Genomic DNA, 22,544 nt, shown 5'->3' with positions numbered 1-22,544 from the left:
ATTTGATATAATTCCATTTACACATGTTTACAGTAGTGAAGGTATGATATAAGACACGGGTATAATTATTGTAAAAAACACAAATACTTCATGTATTAAATTTTTACATATAACAAAATGAAAGCAGATTTAGTCATAATATTTACTCAAAGACTAGCATGTTTCCGACTTTGCATAAAGCCTTTATCAGAATACATAACAAAATCGTATAATTACACGCCATTTAATTAAAAGGTATCAACGTAGATTAAAAAAAAAGCGGATCTTTTGCGACAAATACTTTCTTAGTACACGTATTGTTCCTTGAAACAATAATATGCTGAAAATAAACTTCGCTTACATACAAAGCCGCATTGGATCCAAAACACGTTAGGTGGTTATAACTATTGCTATCACATTTGATTTTAAGGACAGCTATCAGGCTTGTTGACTTCACATGGTGACGTCACACTTTTCACCACTTTTTTCATAATTAGAGGCAAGTTTGTTACATGTTTGGCAATTTTTAATTTTGTGTTTTAATAAAAGACAGAATAAAGTATTTTTTGTCAGAATAGACCCGAAATATACCCTGCCACCGTGTCATGGTTAGGATGGCGACTGCAACACGGCAACCAACTTGAAATTGGTCAGACACAACTTCAAAATAAAATGATCGTGGTGGTGCATTTTGGGCAAATGCTGTAGGCTTTAATTGCTTTCTTGAAGGTAAAAGGATGCGTTAAACAAAGAAAAAAGTTTTTAGGGTCACCCATAACATATTTTTAAACCCTAAATTCCAACTAAATTTGCATCTGGTACAGAATGTTATATACAAATGAGAATCCAGTTTCCTCGTATACACTTGCTTCTAAATACAGTCTAGGATTCGACAGTGTATTTAGTTCATGCATCCGCGTTCGTTTTTTTCTTTGGTATATCAACCAATAAACAATTTTCACTTAGTTTTTCTTTAAGTTACAAGAGGAAACTGTAATCATATGTCATTGTTATAATCAACCGTTGTTTTCAATCTTGCAGTTTGTCATGTTGAAATGAATGCTGTTGTCAATAGTTATGGGAAATCTTTGGAAGGCTGTATATTATCTACGTCTCGATCCTTATTTCCGTGCAATGAATGCGCCAAGCTCTTGATACAGTCAGGTAAGGCAACCTGGTATGGTATATGGCATGCTATCACAACCTTTATCTTCGGACTGAAGAAAGACGATGCACGACTTAAACTTAATGATAATTTTCCACTGCTCGAACTTGTATTCTTGCAAGTTCTAGTGAATACAAATTTATTTTTGGTGTTTGGTTTTATGATTTTTTTGTATTGCACGAATTTGGGACAGCTCATCAGGACTACTGAACAGTAGAAAGCGTCGTTCATACTTAACTATAATGCATTACAACGGTAGTACAACTTAGAATTGAACCCGGTTAGCTGTGTTTCTGATAGTAAAGTTGAACAAATTTTTAGCTATTTTGCAAATACATATGAGCATAGATTTTATTTCGAGGCGCTTTAAACAATTTTTGAGGCATAAAATCCGCAATATTTGGTGAGTTGCTGAACGCGGGAATTTTGGACCCAGCCTTTAAAATGTTTTGCTCCCCCTTTAACACAACTCTAAATATGCAACTGGCTCAATTTATTCATTTATAAGAGAAAAAGGAGAAGCGAAATAGTTCAAGTTGTCTCTGGCGCGCAAAATTCATTCTAAGCCACTGTTGCTAAGGACGCTAGGTTTTTGTTAACCATTAGCAAAATTTGAACACAATTCAACTGAAGAAACAAATAGCATTTGGTTACTTCAGCCAGTATTGGCTTTAGGGTGAGGCGAGCGAGGCGGTCGCCTCGGTCCCCCCTGTTCGTGTATACGCACCCTAAACGAACAAACGAATAAATAAATACAAAACATTTTAAAAGTAATGAAATCTTATTCACGGTATTGCCCTTAGGCACCCATTGATGATGATCCGCTATCTCAAGTATGACTTAAAACGACAAATTAAACGTACGCAGTTACGTCATCTTGAAAACGTTGGCAAGCTAATTATTTATATTATTAAGGTATATTTACACTCGAAAAGAAAATTATTCCTACTTATATGAATTAGTATATATAATTTACAGCTGTAGTCAAAATTTATCGTTTCAAGCTAGGTTAAACATTACGTTATCTGCCTACGTAACACCATTCTTTCTCTGTAACTTGTATTTAAGAATATGGAGGAATTAAAAAGAAAATAAGTGCTAAGTGTTGAAGATAATAGGCCAAATTACATCTAAGAAAAAATAACCTGAGAATATATATATTGCAAAGGTTCAATGTATTTCGACAGACCAGTCAGTTGTGCCTATGCAAAAGCTTAGGTTAACTAACAAAACCTGGAAAAGTATTTTAGTTTCCATAAAGTTAAGGTTCAGTAAAGAAAAATGAACTTAAGGCGTAAAGTTGTACTAACGACTTTTTTTCATATTTTTTTCTTTCAATCTAGTGTGATAACTAAGTTATTTGTTTGTGTGGTAAAACTGTTTTATTGGAATAAAGGTAAAAATTTTGTTAAAGCATTTATTTGGTCCGACGTTCTATTTGATAATATAAACTATTTAATGGAAGGAATTTTTCAGGTTATAATAATTTTAATTTTTCTCGCAGCATTATGAATATTTTTGCGATTATTTCATCTCTCTTCCTTGTTGCTCTTATCCGAAGTGCATCTGCCGGAAATGTGCAAGCATCAGCAACATCCAACGCGGTTGCATTGAAATGGAAAGAAATTCCTGAAGCAGAAAAGTATCATGTAAGTTCCCAGAGTGAGCTATTTTTTTTAAGAAATCACTTTTAGTTGATCTAAAGCTTTTATAAAAATTAAAGACTTATCACCCTATACTTCTCAGGTACTTCTCAGTGACGATCAAAATCAAGTTGTAGACAGAAACGAAACCCAGTTCGGCACATTGCTCCCAAATACTCTTTATCAAGTCATTATCTCAGCGGCCGATGTCAATGGAACTATTATGGCAAACATAGCACCTCTTGAATACCAATTTAGAACTGGTAAGATAAGCTTTAGTTGAACAAGCTTGTTTACGTGATTAAAACTCGTCAATAAAGTTTTACATATCACAACAAAACTGTATAAACGTTTTTTTCGAACCTATAGTTGCTGCTCCCGTAAGCAATCTCCAAGTCATGGATGTGACCGAGTCTTCCATCCAACTCACTTGGGATATGGACAACGAAACCGATAGTTACGAAGTCATGGTGAAAAACGAAACCGATTCTGTCATAAGTAAGTTAAAGCTCTCATTAACATTGTAGTTTGACATTGTATAGATATTTGACAATTTCACCTCGGTCCTTGGGGAAAAGAAGCTTTAACGATTGTTGTTGTCGAGATTCTTAAACGGGTTTTAACCTTCCAGGTGCAAGTGTTACCTTGGGCGAGCACAGTGCTTCAATCTCTGGATTGCAGGGCATGCAATTTTACAAGATCTACGTCACACCAGTCGGAAGCTCCGGCCTGGGAGACACAGCAATGATCAGGTATATAAAACCCATTTTTTATCAAAGCAAGTTCTGCGATAATAAATGTTAAGCGATCATCTGTGTTATTATTTTAAGTTAAGTTATGTTTTACACGGGTTCGTTTTAAACAGAACTCGTACAGATGGCTCCGGAATAAAAATCAATGGTGTCTGGCAAGGAAGTCAAGGTGTCTTCGGCGGTTCCGCAACTATTTTCAGGTAATTTTCGTTCACCACCTTATGAGATCATTTTATTGCCATATGATCTGACAAATGGCTGGCAAAGTACATGGTATCTGTATCTTTACCAAAGCCTATTCGATTTTACTTTAATAAAATGCATGACACAGCCAGTGATCAATGATGTTTAATTTATCAGACCAATTAGCATTCCAACTGGACCTTATGCTATGAAAATTTATCTTCCTTGCCCCGTGTTGGCTGTAAAAGTGAGTAGAAATAGAGAGATGGCTATTTAAAAAACGCTACAGAAATGGAAGAAATTTCTTAAAATAGAAAAACAAACTGTTCTAACAACAGCTTTATTTTTCTTTTACCTAAAAATAGTTCTGGAATGCTAAACTTGACAAAAAGAACTCGGAGCCAGCTGATGCAACTTACGTTTTGCGTCAAAGTAAATTGTGGCAAAGAAGAAAGGCTGAAATTGGAATGAACTTCTACTTCACCCAAGAAAATGAAACGTAAGAGTTTATTTAATATAACGAAAACATTACTTCATCTATATACACAGTTTCAAATTGATTGAACTGACCGAACGTTTTTAGCACAACTTGTACCTTTTCGGGTGAGGATATAAATATTGAATTTGGAGTGAGTATGGAAGCAGCTAGAACCACTTCAACGAACACCGGTATTTATCGTTAACAAGTTGAAATATCTAAAAGTTGAATTTAACATTGCTGTCTTTGTTTAATATCAGTCTTGGTGAGTCAGAGAACAACATGTATTACTATTTGTATTTGTTAGCTGTTCCGGTCATCTTAAATGAATGGCTCGGCACGACTGAAACACTTGTAGGATCCGGCGGAATGGTCTCAATCCTCGTATCAGAAATTTACAATGACACCAATGCTGTAAGCAACGTTCTAAAATAATCGATTTAACAAAATAATGTTTGAATAAATACACATAATATTTTATAATATTTCTTTCTTATTTGTTTTCAACTAACTGATTGGTGGATGATTTAGGATATGACTAAACCAACAAATGGTACCTGGAATGCCAAGCCAGACTATGGGACGTACGTGATCGCTGTTGATTCCGGAGCTGGATGCACTGGAGGGCTCCTTTTCGCTGTAAGTTATCACTTTTGGACACTTTAGTGCTCTATTACTAATGCAGAAACTCTTCTATGATGAGATGTTCATTGCTCGTTTCCATTTCAGGACGTGTGGGGAATGACAAGGAAATCATCCGAGGGTATGCCAGGTGCACTTCCTTCAACCGCTTACTTTGTTCAAGATGAAATGCAGTGGCCAAGCAATGAAATGGGTAAAAAACTGGCCATAGCATTAGATTCGAAACAAATTAAAATTTATTGGTAGCTAACAATAATGTTATAGTTCTAATGATTAATTTAGCCTATACCTTTAAAGTAGAGCCATTAATTGTTGTTGTTGCTGCTGCAGGCTTCCTTTATGGTTATAACCCAGAGGTATGTGAAGATCGATCAGGAATCACGGCACAAGTCATGGTTGGAGGTCCCTTTGTTGATGCGGTTTTTGCGGCTGAAGATGCATAATTTCCTACATAAATTATTCTGTATTTCCAGATGTGTTTTACTCAGATAACATATTTAATATGCGCTTCAACTAGGCTATGTTTTACGTTGATTTACCTTTTATCAGCTGTTCTCTAACCTTGTACGTTTAGCTTATGAATGTCATATTAATTCGTCAATGTTAACGTTAGAGAATATTGCAAAAATGAGTAATAATAAAATAAAGCACAAGATATTTACTGTATGCACTGTTGTCAAATTTGGTTATTAGTATATTCATTTACGATGTACACATAAGATTCATGTCAGTTACTATACCCTACGAGAGCTTCCAAAAGGCGTAAGCTTACATTTAAACCGGCGGTTGACGCACAAAAAGTTGTTTTTGCAAATAATTGTTTATTTCATGAAGACATTTGTTAGCTTTGACTCCATTTGACAAAAAAAATCATGTAATTGTTAGATATTGGAGATTGTCAAGTACAAAGTGGATTTTTCCGAAAAGCTTTAATGTTTTCACTCCATAACAACCGAAATACCATAAAATGACTATTGCATGCAAATTAAAAGTATGAAAACATATGGTTATTGGTGTTAACAAATCTATTTCTAAAACCGTCTATAGACTAAAAGGTTTACTGAGTTTACCTCAAGACTATTAACAAAAATTCCATTACATTACACGCCAAGAGTTATATTGGCATGACACATACTAATTAAAATGGATGGCAAGTGCTGAAGAAATGCCAATAGGGTTTGGTTCTCAGTTGAGCTACCACTATAATGCCTTTGAGCAAGGAATGAACAAAGCATGCTTCTTATGCAATAGTCCTGGCTAACAGTTTTAAATTTGCACAATACAATACAATACAAAAATAAACAAATTTCAATGTGTAGGCATATCCTGCACCGAAACTTGCATGAAGACAAGATCTGTTACCGGGGCTCGAGCAATGCTGGATCATTGCCGAGTTTGGGTCGTGCCAAATCTTTTCTCGGTCCGAGGATAAAATTTCTGATGTCATACCATACTAAAAACTTGGAGATTTATAACATAAAATAACGCTTGCGCTATAAAATTCCAGTACAGAATTTAACAAACTGAAATTTTATTTTGAAAACAGGAAACAAAACTTCGCAAACTATTAAATAGAAAATTAGAAAACCAAAGATATACAAACAAGAATTGAAGAAATTGCGTTAGTTTAAACAAGAACTTGTCAAGGCAAATATTTCCATATATATTTTATTGCCTTTTTTTGGAAATATCCCGTTTCAAGAATTTCTGCAATTACATGCAATTACAATTAATAAGGTTTGTTTATTCGTTGTTAAGCTTTTTCCAGTTCTCTAATTTCTTGTAAATTGTTTTTGTTTTTGTATTTTTTTACAAAAACTCCTATTTGTTTATATCCATACTGAAATTTGATATAATTCCATTTACACATGTTTACAGTAGTGAAGGTATGATATAAGACACGGGTATAATTATTGTAAAAAACACAAATACTTCATGTATTAAATTTTTACATATAACAAAATGAAAGCAGATTTAGTCATAATATTTACTCAAAGACTAATATGTTTCGGACTTTGCGTAAATCCTTTATCAGAGTACATAACAAAATCATATAATTGCACGCCATTTAATTAAAAGGTATCAACGTAGTTTCAGAAAAAAGCGGGTCTTTTGCGACAAATACTTTCTTAGTACACGTATTGTTACTTCTAACAATAATATGCTGAAAATAAACATCGCCTACATGCAAAGTCGTATTAGATCCAAAAAACGTTAGGTGGTTATAACTATTGCTATCACATTTGATTTTAAGGACAGCCATCCAGCTTGTTGTCTCCACATGGTGACGTCACACTTTTCACCACTTTGTCATAATTAGAGGCAAATTTGTTACATGTTTGGCAATTTTTAAGTTTGTTGTTTGTGTCAGTTGTGCCTATGCAAAAGCTAACAAAACCTGGAAAAGTATTTTAGTTTCCATTAAGTTAAGGTTCAGTAAAGAAAAATGAACTTAAGGAGTAAAGTTGTACTAACGACTTTTTTTCTATTTTCTTCTTTCAATATAGTGTGATAACTAAGTTATTTGTTTGTGTGGTGAAACTGTTTTATTGGAATAAAGGTAAAAATTTTGTTAAAGCTTTTATTTGGTCCGACGTTCTATTTGATAATATAAACTATTTAATGGAAGGAATTTTTCAGGTTATAATAATTTTGATTTTTTTGCAGCATTATGAATATTTTTGCGATTATTTCATCTCTCTTCCTTGTTGCTCTTATCGGAGATGCATCTGCCGGAAATGTGCAAGCATCAGCAACATCCAACACGGTTGCATTGAAATGGAAAGAAATTCCTGATGCAGAAAAGTATCATGTAAGTTCCAAGAGTGAGCTATTTTTGTTTAAGAAATCACTTTTAGTTGATCTGAAACTTTTTTAAAAATTAAAGACTTATCACCCTATAAACTTCTCAGGTACTTCTCAGTGACGATCAAAATCAAGTTGTAGACAGAAACGAAACCCAGTTCGGCACATTGCTCCCAAATACTCTTTATCAAGTCATTATCTCAGCTGCTGATGTCAATGGCACTATTATGGCAAACATAGCACCTCTTGAATACCAATTTAGAACTGGTAAGATAAGCTTTATTTCAACAAGCTTGTTTACGTGATTAAAACTCGTCCACAAAGTTTTACATATCATAACAAAACTGTATAAACGTTTTCTTCGAACCTATAGTTGCTGCTCCTGTAAGCAATCTCCAAGTCATGGATGTGACCGAGTCTTCCATCCAACTCACTTGGGATATGGACAACGAAACCGATAGTTACGAAGTTATGGTGAAAAACGAAACCGATTCTGTCATAAGTAAGTTAAAGTTCTCGTTAAAATTATAGTTTGACATTGTATAGATATTTGACAATTTCACCTCGGTCCTTGGGGAAAAGAAGCTTTAACGATTGTTGTTGTCGAGATTCTTAAACGGGTTTTATCCTTCCAGGTGCAAGTGTTACCTTGGGCGAGCACAGTGCTTCAATCTCTGGATTGCAGGGCATGCAATTTTACAAGATCTACGTCACACCAGTCGGAAGCTCCGGCCTGGGAGACACAGCAATGATCAGGTATATAAAACCCATTTTTTATCAAAGCAAGTTCTGCGATAATAAATGTTAAGCGATCATCTGTGTTATTATTTTAAGTTAAGTTATGTTTTACACGGGTTCGTTTTAAACAGAACTCGTACAGATGGCTCCGGAATAAAACTCAATGGTGTCTGGCAAGGAAGTCAAGGTGTCTTCGGCAGTTCCGCAACTATTTTCAGGTAATTTTCGTTCACCACCTTATGAAATCATCTTAAAACCATATGATCTGACAAATGGCTGGCAAAGTACATGGTATCGGTATCTTTACCAAAGCCTATTCGATTTTACTTTAATAAAATGCATGACACAGCAAGTGATCAATGATGTTTAATTTATCAGACCAATTAACATTCCAACTGAACCTTATGCTATGAAAATTCATCTTCCTTGCCCCGTGTTGGCTGTAAAAGTGACTAGAAATGGAGAGATGGCTATTTAAAAAACGCTACAGAAATGGAACAACTTTCTTAAAAAAGAAAAACAAACTGTTCTAACAACAGCTTTATTTTTTTTTTACCTAAAATAGTTCTGGAATGCTAAACTTGACAAAAAGAACTCGGAGCCAGCTGATGCAACTTACGTTTTGCGTCAAAGTAAATTGTGGCAATGAAGAAAGGCTGAAATTGGAATGAACTTCTACTTCACCCAAGAAAATGAAACGTAAGAGTTTATTTAATATAACGAAAACATTACTTCATCTATATACGCAGTTTTAAATTGATTGAACTGACCGAACTTTTTTAGCACAACTTGTACCATTTCGGGTGAGGATATAAATGTTGAATTTGGAGTGAGTATGGAAGCAGCCAGAACCACTTCAACGAACACCGGTATTTATTGTTAACAAGTTGAAATATCTAAAAGTTGAATTTAACATTGCAGTCTTTGTTTAACATCAGTCTTGGTGAGTCAGAGAACAACATGTATTACTATTTGTATTTGTTAGCTGTTCCGGTCATTATAAATGAATGGCTCGGCACGACTGAAACACTTGTAGGATCCGGCGGAATGGTCTCAATCCTTGTATCAGAAATTTACAATGACACCAATGCTGTAAGCAACGTTCTAAAATAATCGATTGACAAAATTTACAAATTTTTTTTCAACTAACTGATTGGTGGATGCTTTAGGATATGACTAAACCAACAAATGGTACCTGGAATGCCAAGCCAGACTATGGAACGTACGTGATCGCTGTAGATTCCGGAGCTGGATGCACTGGAGGGCTCCTTTTCGCTGTAAGTTATCACTTTTGGACACTTTAGTGCTCTATTACTAATGCAGAAACTCTTCTATGATGAGATGTTCATTGCTCGTTTTCATTTCAGGACGTTTGGGGAATGACAAGGAAATCATCCGAGGGTATGCCAGGTGCACTTCCTTCAACCGCTTACTTTGTTCAAGATGAAATGCAGTGGCCAAGCAATGAAATGGGTAAAAAACTGGCAATAGCATTAGATTCGAAACAAAATAAAATTTATTGGTAGTTAACAATAATATTATAGTTTTAATGATTAATTTAGCCTATAACTTCAAAGTTTTGCTATTAATTGTTGTTGTTGTTGCTGTTGCAGGCTTCCTTTATGGATATAATCCAGAGGTATGTGAAGATCGATCAGGAATTACGGCACAAGTCATGGTTGGAGGTCCGTTTGTTGATGCTGTTTTTGCGGCTGAAGATGCATAATTTCCTACATAAATTATTCTGTATTTCCAGATATGTTTTACTCAGATAACATATTTAATGTGCGCTTCAACTAGGCTTTGTTTTATGCTGATTTACCTTTTATCGTCTGTTCTTTAACCTTGTCCGTTTAGCTTATGAATGTCATATTAATTCGTCAATGCTGTTAACGTTAAAGAATATTGCAAAAAATGAGTAATAATAAAACAAAGCACAAGATATTTACTGTATGCACTGTTGTCAAATTTGGTGATTAGTATATTCATTTACGATGTACACCTAAGATTCATTTCAGTTACTATACCCTACGAGAGCTTCCAAAAGGCGTAAGCCTACATTTAAACCGGCGGTTGACGCACAATAAGTTGTTTTTGCAAATAACTGTTTATTTCATGAAGACATTTGTTAGCTTTGACTCCATTTGACAAAAAAATCATGCAATTGTTAGATATTGGAAATTGTCAAGTATACAGTGGTTTTTTCCGAAAAGCTGTTTTCACTCCATAACAACCGAAATACCATAAAATGACTATTGCATGCAAATTAAAAGTATGAAAACATATGGTTATTGGCTGTAACAAATTTATTTCTAAAGACGTCTATAGACTAAAAGGTTTACTGAGTTTACCTCAAGATTATTAAAAACAACATTCCATTACATTACACGCCAAGAGTTATATTGGCATGAAACATACTAATTAAAAGGGATGGCAAGTGCTGAAGAAATGCCAATAGGGTTTGGTTCTCAGTTGAGCTACCACTATAATGCCTTTGAGCAAGGAATGAACAAAGCATGCTTCTTATGCAATAGTCCTGGCTAACAGTTTTAAATTTGCACAATACAATACAAAAATAAACAAATTTCAATGTGTAGGCATATCCTGCACCGAATTAACTTGCATGAAGACAAGATCTGTTACCGGGGCTCGCGCAATGCTGGATCATTGCCGAGTTTGGGTCGTGCCAAATATTTTCTCGGTCCGAGGATAAAATTTCTGATGTCATACCATACTAAAAACTGGGAGATTTATAACATAAAATAACGCTTGCGGTATAAAATTCCAGTACAGAATTTAACAAACTGAAATTTTATTTTGAAAACAGGAAACAAAAATTCGCAAACTATTAAATAGAAAATTAGAAAACCAAAGATATAAAAACAAGAATTAAAGAAGTTGCGTTAGTTTAAACAAGAACTTGTCAAAGCAACTATTTCCATATATATTTTATTGTCTTTTTTTGGAAATATCCCGTTTCAAGAATTTCTGCAATTACATGCAATTACAATTAATAAAGTTTGTTTATTTGTTGTTAAGCTTTTTCCAGTTCTCTAATTTCTTGTAAATTGTTTTTGTTTTTGTATTTTTTTACAAAAACTCCTATTTGTTTATATCCATACTGAAATTTGATATAATTCCATTTACACATGTTTACAGTAGTGAAGGTGTGATATAAGACACGGGTATAATTATTGTAAAAAACACAAATACTTCATGTATTAAATTTTTACATATAACAAAATGAAAGCAGATTTAGTCATAATATTTACTCAAAGACTATTATGTTTCGGACTTTGTGTAAATTCTTTATCAGAGTACATAACAAAATCGTATAATTACACGCCATTTAATTAGAAGGTATCAATGTAGTTTCAGAAAAAAGCGGGTCTTTTGCGACAAATACTTTCTTATACACGTCTTGTTACTTGAAACAATAATATGCTGAAAATAAACATCGCCTACATGCAAAGTCGTATTGGATCCAAAATACGTTAGGTGGTTATAACTATTGCTATCACCATTGATTGTTTAAGGCCAACCATATAGCTTGTTGACTTCACATGGTGACGTCACACTTTTCACCACTTTTGTCATAATTAGAGGCAAGTTTGTTACATGTTTGGCAATTTTTAAGTTTGTGTTTTAATAAAAGACAGAATAAAGTACTTTTTGTCAGAATGGACGCGAAATATACCCTGCCACTGTGTCATGGTTAGGATGGCGACTGCAACACGACAATCAACTTGAAATTGATCAGACACAACTTCAAAATAAAATGATGGTGGTGGTGCATTTTGGGCAAATGCTGTAGGCTTTAATTGCTTTCTTGAAGGTAAAAGGATGCGTTAAACAAAGAAAAAAATTTTTAGGGTCACCCATGAGATATTTTTAAACCCTAAATTCCAACTAAATTTGCATCTGGTACAGAATGTTATATACAAATGAGAATCCAGTTTCTTCGTATACACTTGCTTCTAAATACAGTCTAGGATTCGACAGTGTATTTAGTTCATGCATCCGCGTTCGATTTTTTCTTTGGTAAATTAACCAATGATTAATTTTCATTTAGTTTTTCTTTAAATTACAAGAAGAAACTGTAATCACATGTCATTGTTGTAATCAACCGTTGTTTTCAATCTTGCAGTTTGTCATGCTGAGATGAATGCTGTTGTCAATAGTTATGGGAAATCTTTGGAAGGTTGTATTATCTACGTCTCCTTATTTCCGTGTAATAAATGCGCCAAGCTCTTGATACAGTCAGGTAAGGCAACCTGGTATGGTATATGGCATGCTATCACAATCTTTATCTTCGGACTGAGGAAAGTCGATGCACGACTTAAACTCAATGATAATTTTCCGCAGCTCGAACTTGTCTTTTTGCAAGTTCTAGTGAATACAAATTTATTTTTGATATCTGGTTTTATGATTTCTTTATATTGCACGAATTTGGAACAGTTCATCAGGACTACTGAACAGAAGAAAGCGTCGTTCATACCTAACTATAGTGCATTGCAACGATCGTAGCCTACAACTTAGAATTGAACCCGGTTAGCTGTACTTCTGATAGCAAAGTTGAACAAATTTTTAGCTATTTTGCAAATACATATGAGCATAGATTTCATTTCGAGGTGCAATTTTTGAGGCATAAAATCCACACTATTTGGTGAGTTGCTGAACGCGGAAATTTTGGACCCAGCTTTTAAAATACTTTGCTCCCCCTTTAACATCACTCTAAATATGAAACTGGCTCAATTTATTCATTTATAAGAGAAAAAGGAGAAGCGAAATAGTTCAAGTTGTCTCTGGCGTGCAAAATTCCCTCTACGTCACTGTTCCTAAGGACGCTAGGTTTTCGTTAACCATTAGCAAAATTTGAACACAATTCAACTGAAGAAACAAATAGCATTTGGTTACTTCAGCCAGTATTTTCTTTAGGGTGAGGCGAGCGAGGCGGTCGCCTCGGTCCCCCCTGTTCGTGTATACGCACCCTAAACGATCAAACAAATAAATAAATACAAAACGTTTTAAAAGTAATGAAATCTTATTCACGATATTGCCCTTAGGCACCTATTAATGATGATCCGCTATCTCAAGTATGACTTAAAACGACAAATTAAACGTACGCAGTTACGTCATCTTGAAAACGTTGGCAAGCTAATTATTTATATTATAAAGGTATATTTACACTCGAAAAGAAAATTATTCATACTTATATGAATTAGTATATATAATTTACAGCTATAGTCAAGATTTATCGTTTCAAGCTAGGTTAAACATTACGTTATCTGCCTACGTAACACCATTCTTTCTCTGTAACTTGTGTTTAAGAATATGAAGGAAGTAAAAAGAAAGTAAGTGGTAAGTGTTGAAGACAATAGGCCAAATTACATCTAAGAAAAAATGACCTGAGAATATATATATTGCAAAGGTTCAATGTATTTCGACAGACCAGTCAGTTGTGCCTATGCAAAAGCTTAGGTTAACTAACAAAACCTGGAAAAATATTACAGTTTCCATAAAGTTAAGGTTCAGTAAAGAAAAATGAACTTAAGGCGTAAAGTTGTACTAACGACTTTTTTTCTATTTTTTTTCTTTCAATCTAGTGTGATAACTAAGTTATTTGTTTGTGTGGTAAAACTGTTTTATTGGAATAAAGGTAAAAATTTTGTTAAAGCATTTATTTGGTCCGACGTTCTATTTGATAATATAAACTATTTAATGGAAGGAATTTTTCAGGTTATAATAATTTTAATTTTTCTCGCAGCATTATGAATATTTTTGCGATTATTTCATCTCTCTTCCTTGTTGCTCTTATCCGAAGTGCATCTGCCGGAAATGTGCAAGCATCAGCAACATCCAACGCGGTTGCATTGAAATGGAAAGAAATTCCTGAAGCAGAAAAGTATCATGTAAGTTCCCAGAGTGAGCTATTTTTTTTAAGAAATCACTTTTAGTTGATCTAAAGCTTTTATAAAAATTAAAGACTTATCACCCTATACTTCTCAGGTACTTCTCAGTGACGATCAAAATCAAGTTGTAGACAGAAACGAAACCCAGTTCGGCACATTGCTCCCAAATACTCTTTATCAAGTCATTATCTCAGCGGCCGATGTCAATGGAACTATTATGGCAAACATAGCACCTCTTGAATACCAATTTAGAACTGGTAAGATAAGCTTTAGTTGAACAAGCTTGTTTACGTGATTAAAACTCGTCAATAAAGTTTTACATATCACAACAAAACTGTATAAACGTTTTTTTCGAACCTATAGTTGCTGCTCCTGTAAGCAATCTCCAAGTCATGGATGTGACCGAGTCTTCCATCCAACTCAATTGGGATATGGACAACGAAACCGATAGTTACGAAGTCATGGTGAAAAACGAAACCGATTCTGTCATAAGTAAGTTAAAGCTCTCATTAAAATTGTAGTTTGACATTGTATAGATATTTGACGATTTCACCTCGGTCCTTGGGGAAAAGAAGCTTTAACGATTGTTGTTGTCGAGATTCTTAAACGGGTTTTATCCTTCCAGGTGCAAGTGTTACCTTGGGCGAGCACAGTGCTTCAATCTCTGGATTGCAGGGTATGCAATTTTACAAGATCTACGTCACACCAGTCGGAAGCTCCGGCCTGGGAGACACAGCAATGATCAGGTATATAAAACCCATTTTTTATCAAAGCAAGTTCTGCGATAATAAATGTTAAGCGGTCATCGGTGTTATTATTTTAAGTTAAGTTATGTTTTACACGGGTTCGTTTTAAACAGAACTCGTACTGATGGCTCCGGAATAAAAATCAATGGTGTCTGGCAAGGAAGTCAAGGTGTCTTCGGCGGTTCCGCAACTATTTTCAGGTAATTTTCGTTCACCACCTTATGAGATCATTTTATTGCCATATGATCTGACAAATGGCTGGCAAAGTACATGGTATCTGTATCTTTACCAAAGCCTATTCGATTTTACTTTAATAAAATGCATGACACAGCCAGTGATCAATGATGTTTAATTTATCAGACCAATTAGCATTCCAACTGGACCTTATGCTATGAAAATTCATCTTCCTTGCCCCGTGTTGGCTGTAAAAGTGAGTAGAAATAGAGAGATGGCTATTTAAAAAACGCTACAGAAATGGAACAACTTTCTTAAAAAAGAAAAACAAACTGTTCTAACAACAGCTTTATTTTTCTTTTACCTAAAAATAGTTCTGGAATGCTAAACTTGACAAAAAGAACTCGGAGCCAGCTGATGCAACTTACGTTTTGCGTCAAAGTAAATTGTGGCAAAGAAGAAAGGCTGAAATTGGAATGAACTTCTACTTCACCCAAGAAAATGAAACGTAAGAGTTTATTTAATATAACGAAAACATTACTTCATCTATATACACAGTTTCAAATTAATTGAACTGACCGAACGTTTTTAGCACAACTTGTACCATTTTCGGGTGAGGATATAAATATTGAATTTGGAGTGAGTATGGAAGCAGCTAGAACCACTTCAACGAACACCGGTATTTATCGTTAACAAGTTGAAATATCTAAAAGTTGAATTTAACATTGCTGTCTTTGTTTAATATCAGTCTTGGTGAGTCAGAGAACAACATGTATTACTATTTGTATTTGTTAGCTGTTCCGGTCATCTTAAATGAATGGCTCGGCACGACTGAAACACTTGTAGGATCCGGCGGAATGGTCTCAATCCTCGTATCAGAAATTTACAATGACACCAATGCTGTAAGCAACGTTCTAAAATAATCGATTTAACAAAATAATGTTTGAATAAATACACATAATATTTTATAATATTTCTTTCTTATTTGTTTTCAACTAACTGATTGGTGGATGATTTAGGATATGACTAAACCAACAAATGGTACCTGGAATGCCAAGCCAGACTATGGGACGTACGTGATCGCTGTTGATTCCGGAGCTGGATGCACTGGAGGGCTCCTTTTCGCTGTAAGTTATCACTTTTGGACACTTTAGTGCTCTATTACTAATGCAGAAACTCTTCTATGATGAGATGTTCATTGCTCGTTTCCATTTCAGGACGTGTGGGGAATGACAAGGAAATCATCCGAGGGTATGCCAGGTGCACTTCCTTCAACCGCTTACTTTGTTCAAGATGAAATGCAGTGGCCAAGCAATGAAATGGGTAAAAAACTGGCCATAGCATTAGATTCGAAACAAATTAAAATTTATTGGTAGCTAACAATAATGTTATAGTTCTAATGATTAATTTAGCCTATACCTTTAAAGTAGAGCCATTAATTGTTGTTGTTGCTGCTGCAGGCTTCCTTTATGGTTATAACCCAGAGGTATGTGAAGATCGATCAGGAATCACGGCACAAGTCATGGTTGGAGGTCCCTTTGTTGATGCGGTTTTTGCGGCTGAAGATGCATAATTTCCTACATAAATTATTCTGTATTTCCAGATGTGTTTTACTCAGATAACATATTTAATATGCGCTTCAACTAGGCTATGTTTTACGTTGATTTACCTTTTATCAGCTGTTCTCTAACCTTGTCCGTTTAGCTTATGAATGTCATATTAATTCGTCAATGTTAACGTTAGAGAATATTGCAAAATTGAGTAATAATAAAATAAAGCACAAGATATTTACTGTATGCACTGTTGTCAAATTTGGTTATTAGTATATTCATTTACGATGTACACATAAGATTCATGTCAGTTACTATACCCTACGAGAGCTTCCAAAAGGCGTAAGCTTACATTTAAACCGGCGGTTGACGCACAAAAAGTTGTTTTTGCAAATAATTGTTTATTTCATGAAGACATTTGTTAGCTTTGACTCCATTTGACAAAAAAAATCATGTAATTGTTAGATATTGGAGATTGTCAAGTACAAAGTGGATTTTTCCGAAAAGCTTTAATGTTTTCACTCCATAACAACCGAAATACCATAAAATGACTATTGCATGCAAATTAAAAGTATGAAAACATATGGTTATTGGTGTTAACAAATCTATTTCTAAAGCCGTCTATAGACTAAAAGGTTTACTGAGTTTACCTCAAGACTATTAACAAAAATTCCATTACATTACACGCCAAGAGTTATATTGGCATGACACATACTAATTAAAATGGATGGCAAGTGCTGAAGAAATGCCAATAGGGTTTGGTTCTCAGTTGAGCTACCACTATAATGCCTTTGAGCAAGGAATGAACAAAGCATGCTTCTTATGCAATAGTCCTGGCTAACAGTTTTAAATTTGCACAATACAATACAATACAAAAATAAACAAATTTCAATGTGTAGGCATATCCTGCACCGAAACTTGCATGAAGACAAGATCTGTTACCGGGGCTCGAGCAATGCTGGATCATTGCCGAGTTTGGGTCGTGCCAAATCTTTTCTCGGTCCGAGGATAAAATTTCTGATGTCATACCATACTAAAAACTTGGAGATTTATAACATAAAATAACGCTTGCGCTATAAAATTCCAGTACAGAATTTAACAAACTGAAATTTTATTTTGAAAACAGGAAACAAAACTTCGCAAACTATTAAATAGAAAATTAGAAAACCAAAGATATACAAACAAGAATTGAAGAAATTGCGTTAGTTTAAACAAGAACTTGTCAAGGCAAATATTTCCATATATATTTTATTGCCTTTTTTTGGAAATATCCCGTTTCAAGAATTTCTGCAATTACATGCAATTACAATTAATAAGGTTTGTTTATTCGTTGTTAAGCTTTTTCCAGTTCTCTAATTTCTTGTAAATTGTTTTTGTTTTTGTATTTTTTTACAAAAACTCCTATTTGTTTATATCCATACTGAAATTTGATATAATTCCATTTACACATGTTTACAGTAGTGAAGGTATGATATAAGACACGGGTATAATTATTGTAAAAAACACAAATACTTCATGTATTAAATTTTTACATATAACAAAATGAAAGCAGATTTAGTCATAATATTTACTCAAAGACTAATATGTTTCGGACTTTGCGTAAATCCTTTATCAGAGTACATAACAAAATCGTATAATTGCACGCCATTTAATTAAAAGGTATCAACGTAGTTTCAGAAAAAAGCGGGTCTTTTGCGACAAATACTTTCTTAGTACACGTATTGTTACTTCTAACAATAATATGCTGAAAATAAACATCGCCTACATGCAAAGTCGTATTGGATCCAAAAAACGTTAGGTGGTTATAACTATTGCTATCACATTTGATTTTAAGGACAGCCATCCAGCTTGTTGTCTCCACATGGTGACGTCACACTTTTCACCACTTTGTCATAATTAGAGGCAAATTTGTTACATGTTTGGCAATTTTTAAGTTTGTTGTTTGTGTCAGTTGTGCCTATGCAAAAGCTAACAAAACCTGGAAAAGTATTTTAGTTTCCATTAAGTTAAGGTTCAGTAAAGAAAAATGAACTTAAGGAGTAAAGTTGTACTAACGACTTTTTTTCTATTTTCTTCTTTCAATATAGTGTGATAACTAAGTTATTTGTTTGTGTGGTGAAACTGTTTTATTGGAATAAAGGTAAAAATTTTGTTAAAGCTTTTATTTGGTCCGACGTTCTATTTGATAATATAAACTATTTAATGGAAGGAATTTTTCAGGTTATAATAATTTTGATTTTTTTGCAGCATTATGAATATTTTTGCGATTATTTCATCTCTCTTCCTTGTTGCTCTTATCGGAGATGCATCTGCCGGAAATGTGCAAGCATCAGCAACATCCAACACGGTTGCATTGAAATGGAAAGAAATTCCTGAAGCAGAAAAGTATCATGTAAGTTCCAAGAGTGAGCTATTTTTGTTTAAGAAATCACTTTTAGTTGATCTGAAACTTTTTTAAAAATTAAAGACTTATCACCCTATACTTCTCAGGTACTTCTCAGTGACGATCAAAATCAAGTTGTAGACAGAAACGAAACCCAGTTCGGCACATTGCTCCCAAATACTCTTTATCAAGTCATTATCTCAGCTGCTGATGTCAATGGCACTATTATGGCAAACATAGCACCTCTTGAATACCAATTTAGAACTGGTAAGATAAGCTTTATTTCAACAAGCTTGTTTACGTGATTAAAACTCGTCCACAAAGTTTTACATATCATAACAAAACTGTATAAACGTTTTCTTCGAACCTATAGTTGCTGCTCCTGTAAGCAATCTCCAAGTCATGGATGTGACCGAGTCTTCCATCCAACTCACTTGGGATATGGACAACGAAACCGATAGTTACGAAGTCATGGTGAAAAACGAAACCGATTCTGTCATAAGTAAGTTAAAGTTCTCGTTAAAATTATAGTTTGACATTGTATAGATATTTGACAATTTCACCTCGGTCCTTGGGGAAAAGAAGCTTTAACGATTGTTGTTGTCGAGATTCTTAAACGGGTTTTATCCTTCCAGGTGCAAGTGTTACCTTGGGCGAGCACAGTGCTTCAATCTCTGGATTGCAGGGCATGCAATTTTACAAGATCTACGTCACACCAGTCGGAAGCTCCGGCCTGGGAGACACAGCAATGATCAGGTATATAAAACCCATTTTTTATCAAAGCAAGTTCTGCGATAATAAATGTTAAGCGATCATCTGTGTTATTATTTTAAGTTAAGTTATGTTTTACACGGGTTCGTTTTAAACAGAACTCGTACAGATGGCTCCGGAATAAAACTCAATGGTGTCTGGCAAGGAAGTCAAGGTGTCTTCGGCGGTTCCGCAACTATTTTCAGGTAATTTTCGTTCACCACCTTATGAAATCATCTTAAAACCATATGATCTGACAAATGGCTGGCAAAGTACATGGTATCGGTATCTTTACCAAAGCCTATTCGATTTTACTTTAATAAAATGCATGACACAGCAAGTGATCAATGATGTTTAATTTATCAGACCAATTAACATTCCAACTGGACCTTATGCTATGAAAATTCATCTTCCTTGCCCCGTGTTGGCTGTAAAAGTGAGTAGAAATGGAGAGATGGCTATTTAAAAAACGCTACAGAAATGGAACAACTTTCTTAAAAAAGAAAAACAAACTGTTCTAACAACAGCTTTATTTTTTTTTTACCTAAAATAGTTCTGGAATGCTAAACTTGACAAAAAGAACTCGGAGCCAGCTGATGCAACTTACGTTTTGCGTCAAAGTAAATTGTGGCAATGAAGAAAGGCTGAAATTGGAATGAACTTCTACTTCACCCAAGAAAATGAAACGTAAGAGTTTATTTAATATAACGAAAACATTACTTCATCTATATATGCAGTTTTAAATTGATTGAACTGACCGAACTTTTTTAGCACAACTTGTACCATTTCGGGTGAGGATATAAATGTTGAATTTGGAGTGAGTATGGAAGCAGCCAGAACCACTTCAACGAACACCGGTATTTATTGTTAACAAGTTGAAATATCTAAAAGTTGAATTTAACATTGCAGTCTTTGTTTAACATCAGTCTTGGTGAGTCAGAGAACAACATGTATTACTATTTGTATTTGTTAGCTGTTCCGGTCATTATAAATGAATGGCTCGGCACGACTGAAACACTTGTAGGATCCGGCGGAATGGTCTCAATCCTTGTATCAGAAATTTACAATGACACCAATGCTGTAAGCAACGTTCTAAAATAATCGATTGACAAAATTTACAAATTTTTTTTCAACTAACTGATTGGTGGATGCTTTAGGATATGACTAAACCAACAAATGGTACCTGGAATGCCAAGTCAGACTATGGAACGTACGTGATCGCTGTAGATTCTGGAGCTGGATGCACTGGAGGGCTCCTTTTCGCTGTAAGTTATCACTTTTGGACACTTTAGTGCTCTATTACTAATGCAGAAACTCTTCTATGATGAGATGTTCATTGCTCGTTTTCATTTCAGGACGTTTGGGGAATGACAAGGAAATCATCCGAGGGTATGCCAGGTGCACTTCCTTCAACCGCTTACTTTGTTCAAGATGAAATGCAGTGGCCAAGCAATGAAATGGGTAAAAAACTGGCAATAGCATTAGATTCGACACAAAATAAAATTTATTGGTAGTTAACAATAATATTATAGTTTTAATGATTAATTTAGCCTATAACTTCAAAGTTTTGCTATTAATTGTTGTTGTTGTTGCTGTTGCAGGCTTCCTTTATGGATATAATCCAGAGGTATGTGAAGATCGATCAGGAATTACGGCACAAGTCATGGTTGGAGGTCCGTTTGTTGATGCTGTTTTTGCGGCTGAAGATGCATAATTTCCTACATAAATTATTCTGTATTTCCAGATATGTTTTACTCAGATAACATATTTAATGTGCGCTTCAACTAGGCTTTGTTTTATGCTGATTTACCTTTTATCGTCTGTTCTTTAACCTTGTCCGTTTAGCTTATGAATGTCATATTAATTCGTCAATGCTGTTAACGTTAAAGAATATTGCAAAAAATGAGTAATAATAAAACAAAGCACAAGATATTTACTGTATGCACTGTTGTCAAATTTGGTGATTAGTATATTCATTTACGATGTACACCTAAGATTCATTTCAGTTACTATACCCTACGAGAGCTTACAAAAGGCGTAAGCCTACATTTAAACCGGCGGTTGACGCACAATAAGTTGTTTTTGCAAATAACTGTTTATTTCATGAAGACATTTGTTAGCTTTGACTCCATTTGACAAAAAAATCATGCAATTGTTAGATATTGGAAATTGTCAAGTATACAGTGGTTTTTTCCGATAAGCTTTAATGTTTTCACTCCATAACAACCGAAATACCATAAAATGACTATTGCATGCAAATTAAAAGTATGAAAACATATGGTTATTGGCTGTAACAAATTTATTTCTAAAGACGTCTATAGACTAAAAGGTTTACTGAGTTTACCTCAAGATTATTAAAAACAACATTCCATTACATTACACGCCAAGAGTTATATTGGCATGAAACATACTAATTAAAAGGGATGGCAAGTGCTGAAGAAATGCCAATAGGGTTTGGTTCTCAGTTGAGCTACCACTATAATGCCTTTGAGCAAGGAATGAACAAAGCATGCTTCTTATGCAATAGTCCTGGCTAACAGTTTTAAATTTGCACAATACAATACAAAAATAAACAAATTTCAATGTGTAGGCATATCCTGCACCGAATTAACTTGCATGAAGACAAGATCTGTTACCGGGGCTC

At 34.5% G+C, this 22,544-nt stretch overlaps 3 protein-coding genes across 4 annotated transcripts; all 3 read left to right on the top strand.

Moving 5' to 3' along the window:
* The first annotated feature begins 2,424 nt into the window (after positions 1 to 2,424).
* Positions 2,425 to 5,508, top strand: LOC143451036 (uncharacterized). Its single transcript, XM_076951665.1, has 13 exons — positions 2,425 to 2,540; positions 2,649 to 2,793; positions 2,891 to 3,050; positions 3,157 to 3,285; positions 3,419 to 3,539; positions 3,653 to 3,739; positions 3,900 to 3,969; positions 4,088 to 4,221; positions 4,306 to 4,391; positions 4,508 to 4,614; positions 4,732 to 4,839; positions 4,930 to 5,037; positions 5,157 to 5,508. The coding sequence occupies exons 2-13, from the start codon at positions 2,653 to 2,655 to the stop codon at positions 5,283 to 5,285; spliced, it is 1,380 nt and encodes a 459-aa protein (XP_076807780.1). The 5' UTR covers positions 2,425 to 2,540; positions 2,649 to 2,652; the 3' UTR covers positions 5,286 to 5,508.
* A 1,792-nt stretch (positions 5,509 to 7,300) lies between these two features.
* On the top strand, positions 7,301 to 21,841 carry LOC143451069 (uncharacterized). 2 transcript variants are annotated; one of them, XM_076951668.1, is made up of 13 exons: positions 7,301 to 7,402; positions 7,510 to 7,654; positions 7,755 to 7,914; positions 8,021 to 8,149; positions 8,283 to 8,403; positions 15,157 to 15,243; positions 15,404 to 15,473; positions 15,592 to 15,725; positions 20,672 to 20,757; positions 20,874 to 20,980; positions 21,058 to 21,165; positions 21,256 to 21,361; positions 21,502 to 21,841. In XM_076951668.1, exons 2-13 carry the CDS (start codon positions 7,514 to 7,516, stop codon positions 21,612 to 21,614), a joined length of 1,362 nt encoding a protein of 453 aa, XP_076807783.1. In that variant the 5' UTR covers positions 7,301 to 7,402; positions 7,510 to 7,513; the 3' UTR covers positions 21,615 to 21,841. The 2 variants fall into 2 exon arrangements, with proteins under 2 accessions (XP_076807783.1, XP_076807782.1); XM_076951667.1 differs by lacking the exons at positions 7,301 to 7,402; positions 7,510 to 7,654; positions 7,755 to 7,914; positions 8,021 to 8,149; positions 8,283 to 8,403 and adding exons at positions 13,885 to 14,044; positions 14,153 to 14,297; positions 14,395 to 14,554; positions 14,661 to 14,789; positions 14,923 to 15,043.
* LOC143451095 (uncharacterized) lies at positions 8,757 to 10,338 on the top strand. The gene is made up of 7 exons (XM_076951670.1): positions 8,757 to 8,833; positions 8,951 to 9,084; positions 9,169 to 9,254; positions 9,371 to 9,477; positions 9,555 to 9,662; positions 9,753 to 9,858; positions 9,999 to 10,338. The coding sequence occupies exons 2-7, from the start codon at positions 9,053 to 9,055 to the stop codon at positions 10,109 to 10,111; spliced, it is 552 nt and encodes a 183-aa protein (XP_076807785.1). The 5' UTR covers positions 8,757 to 8,833; positions 8,951 to 9,052; the 3' UTR covers positions 10,112 to 10,338.
* Positions 21,842 to 22,544: the final 703 nt, after the last annotated feature.

Source organism: Clavelina lepadiformis, chromosome 1 (assembly GCF_947623445.1).
Source record: "Clavelina lepadiformis chromosome 1, kaClaLepa1.1, whole genome shotgun sequence".
NCBI classification, from domain to species: Eukaryota; Metazoa; Chordata; class Ascidiacea; order Aplousobranchia; family Clavelinidae; genus Clavelina; species Clavelina lepadiformis.
Note: the sequence above shows the minus strand (reverse complement) of the source record. Positions and strands in the feature narration are given on the sequence as shown.

What these genes read in the sequence shown, in the direction of transcription:
- LOC143451036 (XM_076951665.1), top strand. Translation starts at nt 2,653, where the DNA reads ATGAATATTTTTGCGATTATTTCATCTCTCTTCCTTGTTGCTCTTATC. An exon ending in CTGAAGCAGAAAAGTATCAT is followed by an intron (nt 2,794 to 2,890) that starts GTAAGTTCCCAG and finishes TATACTTCTCAG; the next exon opens with GTACTTCTCAGTGACGATCA. An exon ending in CGAAACCGATTCTGTCATAA is followed by an intron (nt 3,286 to 3,418) that starts GTAAGTTAAAGC and finishes TTAACCTTCCAG; the next exon opens with GTGCAAGTGTTACCTTGGGC.
- LOC143451069 (XM_076951668.1), top strand. Translation starts at nt 7,514, where the DNA reads ATGAATATTTTTGCGATTATTTCATCTCTCTTCCTTGTTGCTCTTATC. An exon ending in TTCACCCAAGAAAATGAAAC is followed by an intron (nt 15,726 to 20,671) that starts GTAAGAGTTTAT and finishes GAACTTTTTTAG; the next exon opens with CACAACTTGTACCATTTCGG. An exon ending in AACCACTTCAACGAACACCG is followed by an intron (nt 20,758 to 20,873) that starts GTATTTATTGTT and finishes TGTATTTGTTAG; the next exon opens with CTGTTCCGGTCATTATAAAT.
- LOC143451095 (XM_076951670.1), top strand. Translation starts at nt 9,053, where the DNA reads ATGAACTTCTACTTCACCCAAGAAAATGAAAC. An exon ending in TTCACCCAAGAAAATGAAAC is followed by an intron (nt 9,085 to 9,168) that starts GTAAGAGTTTAT and finishes GAACTTTTTTAG; the next exon opens with CACAACTTGTACCATTTCGG. An exon ending in AACCACTTCAACGAACACCG is followed by an intron (nt 9,255 to 9,370) that starts GTATTTATTGTT and finishes TGTATTTGTTAG; the next exon opens with CTGTTCCGGTCATTATAAAT.